Source organism: Danio rerio, chromosome 12 (assembly GCF_052040795.2).
Source record: "Danio rerio strain M-AB ecotype USA chromosome 12, GRCz13ab, whole genome shotgun sequence".
NCBI lineage: Eukaryota > Metazoa > Chordata > Actinopteri > Cypriniformes > Danionidae > Danio > Danio rerio.
This window is the reverse complement of record NC_141032.1, coordinates 32,160,558-32,179,363: the sequence shown is the minus strand read 5'-3', so window position 1 is coordinate 32,179,363 and position 18,806 is coordinate 32,160,558. Positions and strand designations below refer to the sequence as shown.

Below are 18,806 nucleotides of genomic sequence, written 5' to 3'. Positions count from 1 at the left end.
CTGTAAACATGTTTTAATCAGGTGTAAAATTGGCCAATTTAGCATTGCAGTCAGTAAACATATGGAGTTCCTAGAGCCAGCCCCCAAAAACCAGTCGATGAATTGCAGTTTCAGTTACTTCCGTATTGGCTTCATGAGGGAGAGCGGGAGGTTGCTGTTTGGTCACAGCACACTGTTTAGCACAGACTTCTACGTGAAAGCCTTCGTAGACCAACGTACAAGTACTTGAGCTAACAAACATTACATACTGTAAAATAGGCCTAAGATCATCAAAACTGGACTGAAAGAATGTGACATTGATGCGTCACATCAATGGCTGAGCTTAGAACTTGTTCTTAACAAAATGTTACATTATTTAATTTGAAAACTAATTTATTCAATGAATATAGTAATTGAACTTGCTGCTAACATATTAATGTGGACACATTAGTAATGTTTAGTGTTAAAATATTAACTTCCTATAACCAGATCAAACCCTCATGTCCATTCTCACAGGACAACTGGCTTATTTTTTTTTTATTTACTTTGAAAGTAGTGAAGTCAAACATTAGTGATCTGAATTGTGGGTCTGTCGATTCACATTGGGTCAGTTGTTTGTGGCTGAAGTTGTAAAACATCTTTTCAAGTGCCAGCACAGGCATACGTCAATCAGATTACTTTAGGTATCCTAATGCAGACAGTAGCTGATCACATTCATGCAATATGATGTGTGTATGCGATTGACTGTCATAACTATGACAATTGCAATTGCACAAAGCTTTTTACACACCCTCCGTCAAGTGTTAAAGCAGCGCAATGTTGCCATCAAGCATGACTTTTTGCAACATAATGACAGGGAATTCTGTTGTCAGTAATCTCCACAGAGTTCATTTGTGTTGGTTTAAGGTCACTCTGGCTGAATGTTAGGCTAGTCTAGACTGGTCTGCGCTGAGCTTGAGTGGACTGGACAAAAAACTGTTCATGGAGGTCAGCAGAAGTGCATAATGGAGCCAATGTGAGGCCGGCCCATTTAAAATGGTGCAGATGACACAGATGCTGCTCCGCCACCACGGCCAGCGCACAACATATGGGCCCGTTAACAGTTGCAGAGTATGATGGATGAAAGCTGTCACCAGGCAACAAAGAGAGGGCCGTTTAAATTATACTGCGTATGTAGCTTGTCTTGTGTTCGAGAGCACTCAATAGTGAGCTCTTATCTACAGACCAGCGCTCATGCTCCCTGTCACTGAAAATGCTCCTATTAGCCATGGAAATGAGATGCGCTGAAGGCCCTTAAAAGCTGGGGAAACATATAGATGAAGAGGATTGTCCTGTTGCTTTATGACTTTGTTTGCATTTCCATTTCCATTCTGTGCTGCTTCTTAATACTTGCTGCAGCGCTAGCAGTTTATCGGCTTCATCTTCGACAGCAGTGATCTTGCGATACATATTTTTAAGGGTGTAAAGAGATGAACAGAGAGGAAATTAGAAATGGATGGAATAAAGACACCCAAGTAATGAAACGAGGGATAGAATGTGGTCATAAAAACAGCAGATATTCAACATTTGAGAACATTAAGCCTCACAATGTATTTGTGCCCATTTGGAGCCAAAGGATTGTCATTTCATAAAGCAGTCAGAATATCTTTCAACTCAAACCACATAAACCACTTTTTCATATCTGTAACAAGAGACAATTCAGTCATAACTTGATGTTATAACAGCTATCGTAACATTATTTATCCATTTGTGGATCTTTTGTGGACTCTCATAAGCTATGAAAATTTAAAATGTTGAACAGGAAATAAGCCAGGACCGTTGTTATTCTGTACATCCCTCAAAATGGTGTATATAGCTCTGATAAATTTTTTTTTTTTCAAAATTTCAAATAAATAGTTGTCAATTAAAGTTTTTTTGTCAGAAAATTGGTAAACAAATGTTAACAAAGGTTCAGGGTTATTTCACCTAACTCTTGGGAAGTTGAAACATCATTATTGTGTAACATACACTATTGTGTAACATAAATAAACATCTGAAAACATAATTTTACTGGAATGTGTCATTGTAAGAAATTTAAAGAACATTTAATCAAAAAATGAAAAGTAATTATCCCAGTACAACTAACAAAGCCATCACTTGGTTGGAGTAAACCAAACCTTGCTTCATCGGTTAAAACTTGTACAAATTGCTGGTGCTCACATGCTTACTAACAGTCGCAAATACAGATGTCCCCACTTCAAAATGTTCCCTCTGCCTCCGTTCTCACTGCCGCTGCGAAGGTAGTAGGTGCGCCAGCAGCTTTTGACCACTGGGTGGAGCTTTAACCACAGATTTTCAGTTTTGCCTTTGCACAATACTAGATAGGACTGTACACTGTGTAAGATACATTACAATGTAAGAAGCATGCCCGGATTGGCTAATCGGCAAGGACCTTGAGAATTCCCCGTAGGCCGGTCCGTTTTTTGGCCGCGAGGGCCTGTGTCCCTAGTTGCTTGCACTCTCATCAGTCGCATTTATTTATTTATTTGACAATAGCCTCAGTCTTTTTATTCGTTATTTTGCCACAGCTCTGCTCTTTTTATTTTCTCGTAGCCTCGTGAGCAAAATGCAGCCTGCAGGTCATTCGGCCCCAAACACCATAGTGAATATAAGAATTCGAATAATTAATATTAATGATTATTACACCTGCTCAATGAAAATCAGATGATTAACTGAATTACAAAATCTGACATAACTTGATCAGAAATTTAAAAACGGAAGGAAAAAAAAGTCTTGCAGATGACAGTGGAATACTAGCTCATTGCATTATGACGGCACAAACCCGAGTTCAAACCTCACCTGAGTCTTTTTTTTTTTTTTCATTTTTAGTGTTAAGACATATAATACTGTTTGGGTTACTTATGTAGATGTAAATATTTTGTTATATTTTTATTTTTTTTGTGTGACCACCATTACAAAAGACTGGATATCTAAAAAGAATTTTGCACAGAATATATATTCAGATATTGTAGGAAAGGACATTGTGATGTTTTAAAGAATAGTGTTGGAGATTTAGCTACCCTTTAATGTTCTAATATTTATGAAAAAAAACATTTGAAGTTCTAAAGCAGCTGTGTTTTTGAAAAAACATGATAGTGTCATTAGAAACTGAATTGGAATTGACGTTATTTTTTATTTATTTTTTTTCCTGGTTTGTTGTTTTGGTGTTGATGTACATATATCAACATCATGTAGTCCCAAATGCATGTTAGATGGGGGAAGGCAAAACATATCTTACATAGTTTTCCAGACACTTAGAGTTGTTCCTTACAGTACATGACTGGGTCTAAAAAGTCTCTCTTAAATGGTTCTCTTAAGAAAAGTACATGCAAAAAGGAAATTAATTAAACAATTAATGATTTGATTAACTGTCTGAAATCATTTACAATGTTTATTTATCTAAATAAACCATGTTGTATTATATTTATCAAAACAATCTTTCTGCAAAACGTGCAAGAATGCCATAAGGGTTAAGTACAAGGTGAAAAAATGTAATGAAATATGCAGAAGTTAAATCAAGTACACAGAAAGCGTCTGACACATTGGCGAGACATGAAGGCATGGCCCATAAAGTGTCCCTCATCAGCCGGATTGTCTCTGTGTCTAATTAGAATGTGGCTCAGTGGCGCTGAGCTGTTTTCATCAGGTTAGTCAGTGCTGGAGAGTGGGATGAAGTTGGCCCTCAATTAGTTGTAAATCAGCAGGGCTGTACGACAGACATCTGTTTGTTGGCTAGTTTCGTGTCTTTTTATAGCCTTTCTTGTTTTCTCCCGAGACAAAACGTGCAGGTCTTTCGCGAACATTCAATATTCTGAATTTGTCCTTCATTTTCATGTGCAAAGGTGAGCATTTTTTTTTTGGTAAATTAAATTTTAGATTATTTTATTTATTTTTATTTTATTTTATTATTATTTTATATTTTATTGTTTGGGGTTTATTCAGGGAGCTGATAATGATATTGGGCACACACATAGAAAGATTTAATTTACTTTTTCTTTTTTTGAAGAAAATATGATGATTATCTGTACAGCATTACGAGTTATACTGTAACTCTCCCATTTAAAGTTGAGTTTTAAAACTTATGTTTATATTTGACAAAAAATGGCAAACTTTCAAGCTGTGAATTACTACAATGTAGATTATGTGCAAAAAATATATATTTAATTTATTAAAAATGTCATTTATTTCTGTGATTCAAAACTAACATTTCAGCACCCATTACTCCAGTCTTTAGTGTGAAATTATACTTCAAAAATATTTCCAAAATACAAACTTGTTGCTCATGAGACATGAGACATAAAACCTTTTTGTTTTATTATTGTGGGGTTATTTTTTACCTTAAACTTTTAAATACATCTTTATAAAACCATATTATTAAAGCCACCAAAGAGACTTTAAGGCAACATCCAATCGCTCATAAAAGTAAAAAGCATATCTCTTATTAAAAAGCCCCAAGGTTTAAGGTAGCATTCAAGTCTGTGCTGCAAGCTTTGTGAGATATGAATTCATGGAAAAAGCTTAAATTACCTTCTCCTTTGCATCTTCACAGCACATGTGTTGTAACATAATACACTGTAATCTCTTTTTTCAAGCAAACCTGAGCTTGGCTTGCTGGTAAGGCTTTAAATGATGTTGTTATTCATTAGCTGTGTCATAGCAATGCTCTCTAAATGGCCTGCAATTGGATTACTCTAATCTGTATGGCGCAAGTCTAATGCGAATAAGACAAATATCGCTGAATCTAAAACCATAGGGGGTGAGAGTAAGTGCAGGAAAATGGATTCACCTGATCATTTGGAGTTGTTGGGATGCATAAAGATCTTGTCAGGTGGTTTATTCAATTTATACATTGCATACACGGTCCCTACACGACTAGAGGCTTCACGACTTCACGACTAGAGATAGGATTCCCTGATAATTCCCTGTTGTATAAATTAGGGTAGTTGTGAGTCTCTTTATTGGGTAATGATTTATTTATTTTTTCTTGTACAATATTTCATACACTATTTTAATATTCATAATAGAAGATTCTTCTTTTAATTTTTTTTTTTTTTTTGAGGAATATTTATTTGAATATATTATTTGTTATCACAGCTGTGTGTCTATTAAAAGACAACATATTTTGTGTTATTTTGAATTTGACCAATGTTTTATTTGTCTTAACCAGTGTTGGGCAAGTTACTTAGAAAATGTAGTGTGGTAAGCTATTAGTTACTACTACTTAAAATGTAGCTTAATTACACTAAAAGCTACCTCCTAAGGAATGCTGCTAGCTAAACTAAAAGCTACATGGCAAAAGTAGTTTTTAATCTAAGCAGCTTTAATCTAACTTAGTTCTGTCTTAGTGATCAATAAAACTGCCAGTGAAGCATATGCGGCATAATTGTATTGATCACGAAGCGTTCCCAGGCCAGCCGAGAGACATAGGGCGTACTCACACTATGCTATCCAAATCGTGCCCAGGCCCATTTTCCAGATCGTTTGAGAAGTGTGAGTGCTCTGAATCAGGCTCAGGCACGGTTCTCTTGTCCGGCTCTGGCCCGGTTGGGAGAGGTGTGCCAGAGCGCAGTTCACTTGGGCTTTGGCACGGTAAGCTTGTAGTATGAGTGCAAAGCACGCCTCAGCCCGAAACTGAAGACAAGACATGACTTTTATGGGACTGTTTCATATGCGTTTATTAAATGTTCTTACTGTTCAATGAACACAAACTGTCGTAGTTTATCAAAGACGCAAACCCCTCACTGCACGACAACTGCACCTTCAGCAAACCTCCTAATTCCTGCAGCACGAGGACTTTATGATTGTTTATGAGCGTCAAATGTGGCTGATCTGTTCGGTGAAATAGTTGACTGTGTGTCACTGCATATCAAATGACTAAAATGATATAATTAATGAAATCTCCACTGTGCTGAGCAAAGCGCTTCTCTACTGCACAGTGCATCATCGATGATGTAAGCGTGCCCCATCCCGGATGTAATGTGAGGCCCGAATGTAATGTGAGTGCGGGCCGTTGGGGGAGACGGGAGGGGGTACAAGCGTGCTTTGGCTCGGTTAAAGGTAACTGTGAGTATGGCCTTAGTCCCTCAAGCGTGTCCTAGGTCTTTCCAGAGACCCAAAGGGGGACATACCTAGAACATCTCCCTAGGTAGGCGTCCAGGAGGCATCCGAAACAGATGCCCGAGCCACCTCAGTTGACTTCTCTCGATGTGGAGGAGAAGCGGCTCTACTCCGATCTCCTCCCGGGTGACAGATTGACCAGTAAATCGAGAGTTTTGCTTTTCGGCTCAGCTCCTTCTTTACCACAATGCGACGTATGGAGACGTATGGGGCCAATGCATTATGGAATGTGTGGTGGTAGATGGTCAGGACCCGATTGTCAGGCTCTAGGTACATGAAATGTTATACAAACATTTTTTGTGTGTGTGCGTTTGCGTGTGCGTGTGCGTGTGTGTGTGTGTGTGTGTGTGTGTGTGTGTGTGTATATATATATATATATATATATATATATATATATACACATGACTACAGTATTTGCAGTACATTTCGTCTGAATAATTATCAATAGAAGAAATTTTCAGTCAATTTAATATCTTGTTTTACAGAAAGAAGAGTAAACTCAAATATAGCCAGAGGAAAAAACACAAAAACACAAGCCCATACCAATAATCACATGAGTACTGTACATACTGAATACACGAGCTGTTGAATCTCCATAACACACAAAACACAATATGTATTATTACAATAGTAATTTCAGAATTGTGATAAATAAATTAAAAAATCTGAATTCTGAGTTAATATCTTCCTATTCTTATTCGTTAGCAGAAACGGGTTACCATTTTGAGCCTACAAAAATAAGTTAAAACTAGTAATTTGTAGTGAGACTTTGAACATTATGCTTTACTCTGCCATTTGAATTAAATGCACTTTGATGCAAGGAAGTGGTGAGCTAGAGTCTATTGTAAAACAAAAAATGTGATTGTGGAAAACGAAATGGGTCTTTACTTTATGCATGAATATGCAGGTCAGACAATAGCAGTGGACAGAAATGGATACATAAGTGTAGGGTTGAAAATGAGATATGTAATTAAGTGTGATATTTTGCATGAACCCCTTGATTGGTGTGTTTTGCCAGAAATAATGAGGTTTGCTGTGTCATTTAAAAACAAGGGGATGCATTTGCCTATAATAGCCAGATTGCAAAGTCTTGGAGCTGCTGCAAAACCATCGGTCTATTGCTTTTCATATGTAAAACGCATTGTGACCAAATTGTATCAATATCCATTTGAACTCAGCCTTCTTCTTGAGAATTTAAGAAATAGGCCTTAAGCAAGAGAAGAAAATATCTCTACAAACTACTAAAGAAATAGCATGCAGTGTGTGTGAGAGAGAAAATCAAAAGGGAAGGCAGCGTTATTCTGCACACGGAGGAATGACGGAGCTAGAAGGGAAGCTAGACGCCCCCTGCCACCCCCTGTCACTCAGAAACAATGGCTTTGAACTTTTTAAGTGCAGCACAAGTGGCCTCTTTTCCTCTCAAAGAGACAGATATTGCTCTGATAACAGCCTCTGTCCGCCGGGCTTGATGGACATCACTGTCAGCGGCAGCTTAATTTGACCTTTCACAAGCCCCTCCACGCCTGTGCCATCACGTTCTATGAGTTCTCTCACAAAATGAGAATGAAAGCGATGGGCTTGTGCATTCTTAAATTGTAAAACTCAACACATTTGCTATGATTTTAGTAGCCAGAAAGAAAAGTTTATATACACACACTGACCAAGCACTTTATTAGATAGACCTTGCTAGTACTGTACGTTGCGGATTGGAGCCAGAACTGCTTTGATTCAAAATTGTGCTGAAATCATTCCTCATTTTGTGATGTATTGACATGATAGCGTCACACAGTTGCTTCAGTTTTATTACATGTACATCCGTGATGTAATTCCATTTCTCAGAATCTGCACTGTTGGATTGAGATCTGGTGACTGTGAAGGGCATTTGAGTGATTTCACTGTCATGTAGAAGACTAATTCATGATGAATTAAGCTTTGTGACGCTGCATTATCCTACTGGAAGTAGCTAATACAAGATTGGTTCATTGTGGTCATAAAGGGATGTACATGGTCAACGATACTCAGGTTTGCAGGTTTAATAATGCTTATTGGGGTCTGAAGGGTGCCAGGAAAATATTCTCCACACCATTACTCCACCAACAACCTGAACCAATGATGCAAAGTATCATGTTGTTTACACCAAATTCTGACCCCATCATTTAAATAGCGCAAAAGAAATGAGGACTCATCTGATCAGACAACCATTTTTTAATCATCTGTAAGCCTATTTTAGGGTTCTTGTATTAATTGTAGCCTCAGTTTGCTGTTATTAACTAACAGTGTTCTTTTCTGCTGCTGTTGCTCATCTTCTTCAATGTTGGACATGTTGTATGTTCAGAGATGCTACGCAGACCTCACTTATAACAAGTTACTTGAGTTACTGCCTTTCTGTCAACTCAAACCCATCTGGCCATTCTCATTTGCATTAACAAGACATTTAACAGGGCTTCGGACTGATTTGCAGATCATTAAAATGTTTGTGTCCAATTGTGTCACATTGAATAACTAAACAGATGACAAAGCTTTGTCTACAGTATTTGCATTTACTGGTTTAAATTAATATTGAATATTTTTGTTAACTTTACACGTTCCAAAGAATTTGTGAGGTTAGATACTTGCCTATTTAAAACCATTGCATTTAGGCATATATATGTTGTTAGGACAATCTGGCAAAGTTTTAAATTAGTATCAGAATGTAAAAGAAAGCTTATTTATGGGTCGATCACACCAAACGCGCTCTTCCATTGAGAACAGGAGGCACACCTCACTGCCCACTGACAAGAAAACAAGTAGTGCTGTGTGATTTTAGTTTTATTTTTTATTTTTTTATATATATATCACGAGGCAATAACTGAATCATCTGAGTATTAAGCGCAAGGACTGCTGTTGATATTATTATAATTGTAATATTTAATAACATTGTGATATTTAAGATTTGTGAAGTCATATAGCTTTGAATAAGCAGCAACCACTATCCTCCTCTCCATCTTTAAAAAGTTTCCGTAGTTGTCTTGACAACACAAACAGTGCTGTCACCTCAACGGAAACTCCACCTCTGCTTTTCTTTTGATTGGAAAATGAATAATGCACGACTGGAGTAACATGCATTTTCTGCTCAGATTTGACTTTTTTTTCCTGTATTATAGCCTCAGTTTGGTGTTAGTAGCTAACAGTGTGCTTTTCTGCTGCTGTTGCTCATCTGCTTCAATGTTGTACATGCTGTATGTTCAGAGATGCTACGCAAACCTCCCTTATAACAAGTTACTGGAGTTACTGCCTTTCTATCAACTTGAACCCATCTTGCCATTCTCATTTGCCATTAACAAGACAGTTAACCCACAGAATTACCACTCAGTTTACTTTCCCATTTTCTGACGATTTTAACTCAAGAGTTGATTCTGCATGAAAATGCCAGTAGATCTGCAATTTTTAAAATACTACGCCTGCTCCAATCCCCATGCTACATTCAAAGTCATCTAAGGACCTGGGGCCTCATGTACGAACAAAAACTTTGCGTATGCCAGATTTCCTGCTTACGTTTGGATTTACTAATGATGAAATGAACGTGAGAATGTGCGCTTGTCCACGCCAACTTCATGTGTGGCGTACGTGTATTTCTTGTGTGTGTCTCTTTTATTTCCATTGGCAACTCCTAGAGGCAATCATGTTAATTTGAACACTACAAAGTATCTTTGAGCCAAGCACTGGCAGCTGTATGAGACGGGTTCATGATCATCCTCATATCTAGCAGGTATATAAGGTTTCCATACGATACAGTTGACCAGCCAAACATTAAAGTGCAACTTGCAGCGATCACCGGTTTCTCCAATCTAATCGGAGCGATCGACTACACGCACATTGCTATAAAGGCACCATCTGAAGATAAATTTGCATAGGCTACATGAATCGGAAACATTTCCATTCAATAAATGTGCAAATAGTATGTAATGCTCAAATGTGCTTAACAAAATATACACACTTATTGATGATTCCTACTTGTCTTCCTCTCGAAGAAGAGTAGGCAAAATCTGATATGTAATGGGGAAAAAAGAAAATAAGTTAATCAGACGCTGGATTCGAACTGGGTTCAGGAATGATAGTCAAAAGATGATGCCATGCGATTTAAGAGCTACGCCACACTTACCTGCGTCAGCTTTCCCACTCAGTTTTTTCTTATTTATTTTGTTGTTAATTCCGGTGGACAAACTTGCAAATTTTTCCGGTCTACCTCCGATAGGCGCACCTCCAATTCACATTCGGTTCAAAGTTTCTCTTTTTACTTGCTTTTGCCATTGCTTCGTTTGGTTTTGCCAAAGTAGAATCATTAGTATATTCATATGGGGGAGGAGGCAGGGAGGGGTTTTGCGCTCATGCATGTTGCTGTCAGTTTCACGTTCATTGGGATGTACAAAGAGAATATGCGTGTGATTCGGTGTACGTTTCATACATCTGAATTTTTTACTGAGTACGCACATTTACACCTCTGTGCGTACGCAATGTTTAAGTATGATTTCAACGCAACTCTTCGTACATGAGGCCCCTGATCACACAGAACATACTTTTGCGTTGAGAGGTGATTATTTTAAATAGTCTTTAAAATAATCACTGAATGTCATTTTTTTAACTACATGCTGTGCCTTGCATTTTTGGCGTTACATGCCGTCAGTGTCTGCAGTTTAAAAAAAAAAGTCAACTTGTGGAAACAACATGTTAATCAAATGAAAGCAGAGGTGGGGTTTCCGTTGAGGAGTAGTGTTTTTTTTTTTTTTTTTTTTTTTTAAATGAAGGAAAAGATAGTGATTGCTGCTTCGAGTTATCCAAAGCTGTTTGATAAATCTTGAATGACACAATAATATTAAATAGCACAATTATAATAATATCAACAGCAGTGCTCACGCACAATACACAGCTGATTTATTGCCTTGAGACTTAAAAAAACGCACAGATCTTCTTTTTTCTTGTCAACAAGTAAAGGCAGTATGGTGCACCTCGTGTTCTCAGAACGGCAAAGTGTGTTTGGTGTGATCGGCCCCTAAATCAGCTTTCTTTTTTACATTCTTATTCTACTTTAAAACTTTAGCAGATTGTCCTGACCACATCTATATGCCTAAATGCATTAGTTTTAAATAGGGAAGCTTCTTAACTCAGTTTCTTTGGAATATGTATATTTTTAAAGAGCCCATATTTCTGCGGCGCGGGAATAAATTTCTGAATCAATCGCGGGAGCGGTCGGTAACAGGTTTAATTTGGGACGGGAGCGGGCTGTCTAGCAATATCGTGGATATTGCTATGCGAATGAGACAGAGCTTTGCCTGCCTGTGTGTCTGCTTGGCGCTTGTGTGTATGTGTTAGTGCGCGCGTATGAGAGAGAGAGAGAGAGAGAGAGCTCTGTCTGGCTGTCTCTGGACTGTTTAGCTGGGTGATTTTCGGTTATGTTCTCCCCCGCTCTTTAGCGGGATCGGGCGCGGCGGGCAGAAAACGGGGCGGTTCGGGCACCGGGACAAGAAATTCTAAATATAAGCGGGAGCGGTCGGGTTCAGGCTAAAACCTGGCGGGTGCGGGCAGAAGCGGGAGCGTTGTCGTCCAGAGGTGTGTGTGTGTTTGTGTGTGTGTGTGTGTGTGTGTGGCAGCTAAAATCCACGCCTACACTATGGAGCGCGTATGAACTGTGATTACTTTTTATATTGCTGATTAGCTATTGGGCATTTCATTCTCTGACTGAATGCAGTCGACCAATCGTGACAGACTGTCATCGGTCCAATCAGCGCAGATTAGCTTCGCGCTAAGGAGGGGTTTGGGAACAAATGAATCACTGGACGATTCATACAGGAGTCGCTGGGATAATTAGGTAAAAATAAATGCAGATTATAAGACCATGAAAGTGTTTTTTGACTTTGCATGCATATTAGACTGTTGTTGGAGACCCTTACAACCAAGATATGACCCTATTTCATGTATAATATGGGCTCTTTAAAAAATCGAATATTATTGTAATCTGAAAAATGGAAATACACAGAGCTTTGTCATCTGTTTAGTTATTCAATGTGACGCAATTGGACACAAAAACATTTTAATGATCTGCATATCCGTCCAAAGCCTCAGAGAGCTCATTTAAATGTCTACTGTGTGCTCCAATAATTGTCATAATTATATTGAGGTGGGAAAGGGCCAGGTTTCTATTAAGCATGCCTGCTTTAGAGAAAGGTACCTTGGGGTAACTTTGTTGGTTTGACGGCTGGCGTTTAATTCAGATTATAGGCTCGATGAGGAGCATTCTTGGCAGAAAATATTAGTTGGCGACTGTTCCCCTGTTTTGTGCCTTTCAATTTTTTAAACGCATTTTGGCAAGTGAGATAATATATTAAAGCTTCATTTTGTGGAGAGCCATTGGCTGCCAAAGTCTGTGATCTTGCGGCACGCACTTGGAAGAGCTCTTGAAGAGGCACTCTCTTTAAATGGTGAATAAAGCCACTCTATAGCTGACTCGGTGTGTGTGTGGAGGGCTAGACATGAGAGTGTATTAATGAGCTGAGGAAATATTTAAAGACAATATGGTACACACACACACACACGCACAAGACATGCATGCTTCATTTAATGGTGATGACATTTATTAGTCCCTTAGTCATTTAAACACACAAAAAATCAACAAATTCTTTTTTAAAAGCATTCATACATATTTTAGTGGACAAACGCTTTTCATTGTAGCTGAAAAATCCATAATGTGACTTAAAAGATGACATTTTAAGATCACTGCGATCGCCTGTGGGTTCTTCCCTCCTCATTCCACTGTTTCATCTGATGCACGCTTCTAACCAGAGCAGCGTTTATAGGGACAGAGAGGGAGTGCTACAACACGACCCGAGCTGGTAGTCGACAACCTCAAATGTCACAGATTTTCTCCGCCTCTGCGTGCCTGATGTGAACTTTGAAAGTGGCTCGCTTTGAGTTTCACAGAGGTGATTTGTTACTGAGATTATCACAATGTGAATTTTCCTTTTCTGGCGATGTGCGAGAGACATCCTACAATGTCATCTCACACTGTGACATTTGTGACTGATGGTGATGTGTTAGGGAGAAGGCTTGTTATAGATGACACATTTCCTCTCTTCTGATCTCTCTGCAGGGGCCGCCCAAGCCAGTTGCTGTGGAACCCTGTTCAGGGGGTAAAGCTGCAGTGCTTACGGTGCTAATGTGCCTCCCACGAGTGGCATCTGGTGTCCCTCCACCCGGCCAGTCAGGTCAGTAATTTACTAACATATACTAATACTGGATGTGTGCATGCTTTAAATTGATCTTGTTTTATATGTAGCCTAAAACTGTGTGTGCGTGTGTATATACACACACACACACAAACATACAGTTGTAGTCAGAATTATTAGCCCCCCGCTTAATTATTAACCCAACTATGTGTATATATATATTTTATCAAATGTGTAGCTTTAAAATTAATAGATTGAATAAACTAAATATGAATGCTTTAATGGTTGATATTAACAACCCTGTTTTTGTGACAGATTATGAGAACATCAAGGTAGATTTTTAGAGAACCACCAGTCACCAGTGGTTTAAAGTAACAAATTACAAATGCTCAGATTACTGTAATTGAGTAGTTCTGCTCAGAAATTGTTATTTACTATGTAGTTTTACAAATGTGTACTTTTACTTTTACATGAGTACATTGTTAGCGCTGTATCAGTACTTTTACTTTTTTTGATGCACGTCACTTTTGTAAAAATGACAGATGTTTACTGTATGATGATTGAAATGGTCTTAAACACTCAACAGGCACAAGATATCAACATAATGTCAGATTGACATTATACCCTTACGTCGTGGGGACCTTGCATTTTGTTTGAGGAAGAAAATCGGGTTTACATTAGAACCCAATGTCGGTCCGAGGTTAATGTCCAACATCCAACCTGAAATCATTTAAATATCAATGTCTAATAATGTTACAGCTTGACTTTGTATAGACTATGCCACTATGACATCATGTTCAATTTTGCTTGCCATACCTGACAAATACATGCCAGTATTTGATGTTGGCTCGACGTTGGATTTTGGATTTTTGGTCACTTTCTAACGCTATTGGACATCAAAATAACGTTCTCCTTAGACGTTGGCTAGACATTGAATTTTGGTCACCTGACATCACATTTTAAATCTAACCTAATATTAACATCTAATGCCGTTGTGTGCCTGCTGGGCAATAACTAAATGCTCTACAGAATGTACGCACATCCACAAATAACATGCAAAGGCATCAGCTTTTTACAGCATTATACTTACTACTCACTACTCTTGAGTACCCTTAAAAGGGCTACGTTTTACTCATACTTTGAGTAATATTTACAACAAATACTTTTACTCTACTTAAGTTGCAATACAATTTTGGGCAAGTAATGGTACTTTTACTTGAGTATGATTTTTCAGCACTCTTTCCACCACTGATCGCAAGCGCAATGCTGAGTTTATATGTTGGGATTGTAGTTTAGCAGGAGCTACAGATCAGAACACACCATTTTTGGGGTCCAAAGAGTTTAATGATAATGGAGTGACAGTTTATCACTTGCATATGTGTTTAAGGCCTGTAACTGTGTAAGCAGAGAGTTTAAAGTGTTCAGGCACACAAAATTGTACTGTTTGTTACTAATAACGATGTATTTATTGAATTCTTTATACAATGAAGACTATACAGCGTTTGATTGTATAAGTACTACTAACTGCTAGCAGCTAGCTCTCTGCAACTCTCACATGGTCGCCCACTAAAGCTAAGCAGGGCTGCGCCTGGTCAGGACCTGGATGGAAAACCACATGGGAAAGCTAGGATGCTGCCGGAAATGGTGTTAGTGAGGCCAGTAGAGGGCGTTCAACCTGCGGCCCTAATGCCCCACTATAGAGAGGGGACTCTATACTGCTCAGTGAACTCCGTCTTTCGGATGAGAGGTTAAACCGAGGTCCCGACTGTGGTTCATCATGGCCTCCTAACTATCCTCATATCATAACTGGCTTTATCACTCTGTCTCCTTTCCACCAATCAGCTGGTGTGCAGTCTGGCGCAATATGGCTGCCGTCGCATCATCCAGATGAATGCTGCACACTGGTGGTGGAAGAGGAGATTCCCCCCAATGCATAAATCGCTTTGAGTGTATTAAAAAGCGCTAAATAAATTTAGGGAATTATTATTATTAAACAACTACATCTTGTTGTTACAGCGTTTGTACATTTGATTATGCTGTACCTGAATAATATGATATGAAATATACCACTTTTATCTTCCCAAAAATGTTGTTGAACAATCCTATAATCATCTAGAATAATCCCAAATAAGTCTAAATTAATGAATTACTGCCCAAAAGGGCTATTTAAGCTATCAGGTGAAATTGTACACACACACACATATATATATATATATATATGTGTGTGTGTGTGTGTGCGTGTGTGTGTGTGTGTGCGTGCGTGCGTGCGTGCGTGCGTGCGTGCGTGCGTGCGTGCGTGCGTGCGTGCGTGCGTGTATATATATATATATGTGTGTATATATATCACAGCAAATCCAAATATCGTAATGTCCAATTTTAGACTTTTTCCATGAAAGAAAGATGTGCTTAACATCACTGTTATCAGATGCTTTCTTCACCAGTCACTATTGTTGTGCCTTTATTTTAGATTTATTGAGGTGGAACAGGTGCTGCACATATTTACATATTTATCTAAGCATTAGTTTTAGAAGCATGGGTGGCATATAGATGATTGTTGACAACATCTTAGTGCTGAGGTATTTGCAGTTTCTTTTTACTTCTAATCAGAGGATATAAATGAACCTCACCATGAATATATTGGGCCACTTACTTTACATTTCATTTGTATCTCTGCTCTAGTGGCCACTAGTGTTGGTTATAACAGGACTTTACAGTTACTTTTACTGTAAACTTTATTGTCTCCTTTTAGGTGGATTTGTTCTGCAGCATAATGGATTTACAACACATATATCATACCACACACAGACGAACATTAAACAACATTAAAAGTGCTAAAAAAAAAAAAAAACAGTGGCTACCTTCTCCCATTAAAATTCAGCCAATCAATTGCACAAGGAACAAATTAAAATATAAATCTGTTGGTCCTTGCCAGAGGGACCCTAAACTGAGATCCTGAGGGAAGGGTGTGGAAGAGGATGTGATATATATCAGATGTAATCTGACGGGCTTTCTTAAACACCTGGATTTCATACAAATAGAGTAACCCTAGCACTTTTACCCCTAATTCTTTGCTGCAGGTATTAAATGCCTTAATTTAGGATGGACCCTTTAGGATGTACTTGTGTTAAATGACACAAGATGCCTTTACATACATATTCTGTACATTTTTATCACCAAAATCTATAGTATATTAAATGAAAATCAGCATCAAACATATATTTGATAATTTTAATGTTAAATGTCTAATATCAGCCTATATCAATATATTAAAATGCGAAAACTGATATCATATACTGTAGATTTGTTGTGCATCCCTTTATGGCACTAGTGATTTATTCTCCTAGTGTATCTGAAATTCAAAACTCATGCTAAAGCAGCATCTCAGTCATTGTTTTACACCAAATTAACATGCCTGCTGCACACTTATTAGGTTGCAGTGTGGGTCATTTCCCATGTGGGAATGAATTTCATGCAGGAAGTCTTAGAGGTTTTCCAGCATTCCCCTGTTGGAGTGATGTAAGTTCATCTGTGACTACTGGTCATATCTTATTTCACCACTATGGACAAGCCTTGTCTGAATGTTCCTGTCCACAGGGTATCCATGGGGTCTTAAAATGTCTTAAATCTCAAAAGATAAATTTTAGGCCTTAAAAAGTCTTGAATTTATTAAAATGTTGTGTTGTAGGTCTTAAATGTTTTTTAACAGGTCTTTTTCCTTTGTTCATGTATAGCTACCCAATCTGGCCGAGGACGCCCTTGTAATAATCGGCAACAATCCATCTCAATAAAACGTTTAACTTTTTATTTAAACATAGCATTTAAGTACTTTGCTCACACTTGCTTAAAAGTTCTCCATTTATTTACTGCTGAGGATACTGACCTGACCTATATATTTTAATATTAAATTATTATAATTGTAAACTGAAGTAATTGGCAGCTGTTTTGTTCTATTCTTGGTGAAGCTTATAGGGTTTGTGAATTGATGAATTTGAAAATTACAACAACAAAAAAATATTCCAACAAAATTATTATTATTGTATTATTAAATTTATAATCTTTTTTTTTTTTTTTTTTTGAGGACAAGTGAAAATCTTTCTAACTGGGATATTCCAAAAAACATTCCTTAGCATTTAGACATTAAAAGTCTTAAATTTATCTTGGTGAAACCTGCAGAAATCCTGGTCTATACCCTGGGAAGGATAAAAACAGATCTACCGCTCTTCTGTTACCACTCATTGGACCAAGAAAATCTTAACAGACACTGTATCTTTAAATGACCTTGACTTTGAGGCAGTTATTCATGTGTAAAATAAACCCCTACTAGGACAAATGTACAAAACAAAAAATAATAATCCGTACAATAATGATAGTGTCTGATTTCTCTTTTATTCCACCATATTTTTGTCATTCACCTTCAACTGACACACCTTTTTTCAAAGCTCACACTAACATGTCACACGCATATATTCAGAAGGCAGGGCTTTAAAAGCCGTGTCAGCTCTAGGTCTGTCTCATAGAGTTATAAGACTGGGTTAGTAAAAAAAAAAACCTTTTACCTCCTCGCTTTCTCAGCAGGCCTGTCAATCAACACAGTTTTACAGGACCTTGTCTCTTTAAGCTTGACTTCTTTCCTGCAACTTGACTGATCTGGAAGAAAAAGTAGAAGAAAAAACTTCTGTTTCACCAAAGCGTCTCTAATAGCTCCTCTTTTGTTTGACGAGCACAAAATAGAGGCAACAAATAGCAGCACATAACAATAACAATTGATATGTACAAAAAAAATAGTATGTTTGGTGATATCTGAAGCTGGATCTGTCAAAACGGAGCTTTGTTGTAATTTTATGGCTCTGAAAACTTTAGAGTGGATGCTTTGTGGGCTGTTGAAGTTTGTCATGAACTTTTTGGAGAGAAGTAAATCAAATATAGAGCGAAAAATGAAAGGGGAAAGAAGACTGTGAGACTTCTGAATCAACAAAGAGTAGTTTTGAGAGAGAAGCACACAAGCATCATGCACGGATGTCTATGTCATCAAAGAGCATTGTTTTAGTATGTCTTTTTGTAGGATCCACAGCAGGTGTTTGTCTGCTAGGATAAAGCAGTGTATCACCTTCACAGAGTAGACCAATTGGTATTTGACTGATGTAGGAGCTCGGAACAGGCAGGCCGCTTTTGTCAGCTGTCACCCTGCTCTGTATGCAAGTCTACCTGGTGTGATACGCGTATGATCCTGAAAAAAATGGTGTCTTTTTTTGCACTGAAATGCCTGACCTAGAGTTAGGACACGATAATGAAGCCAGCAAGCAGACGGATGCCGTGTGGTTCTAACCGTATTGATTAAATTCACAAATCCTGCGAGATTTCGATGGTGCTGAAGGTCTTTCTTGTTACTCGCCTGGCTAACAAAATCTGCTGAATGTTTGATCAAATAAGCCACCTTCTTTTCTTTCTCATTAGGATTTCAGAGGCTAAATG

The 18,806-nt window shown here is 38.0% G+C and overlaps 1 protein-coding gene and 1 long non-coding RNA gene across 2 annotated transcripts in view; both read left to right on the top strand.

Moving 5' to 3' along the window:
• Positions 1-18,806, top strand: part of LOC147834503 (uncharacterized) — a 755,156-nt gene that overhangs the window by 529,856 nt on the left and 206,494 nt on the right. The window lies entirely within an intron of this gene.
• The window catches only part of atrnl1b (attractin like 1b), a 191,197-nt gene that overhangs the window by 167,959 nt on the left and 4,432 nt on the right, over positions 1-18,806 (top strand). Inside the window, exon 28 of the mRNA XM_087276489.1 lies at positions 13,259-13,373. Within this exon, the coding sequence (XP_087132615.1) occupies positions 13,259-13,373 (115 nt within the window). The remainder of the gene's footprint in view (positions 1-13,258; positions 13,374-18,806) is intronic.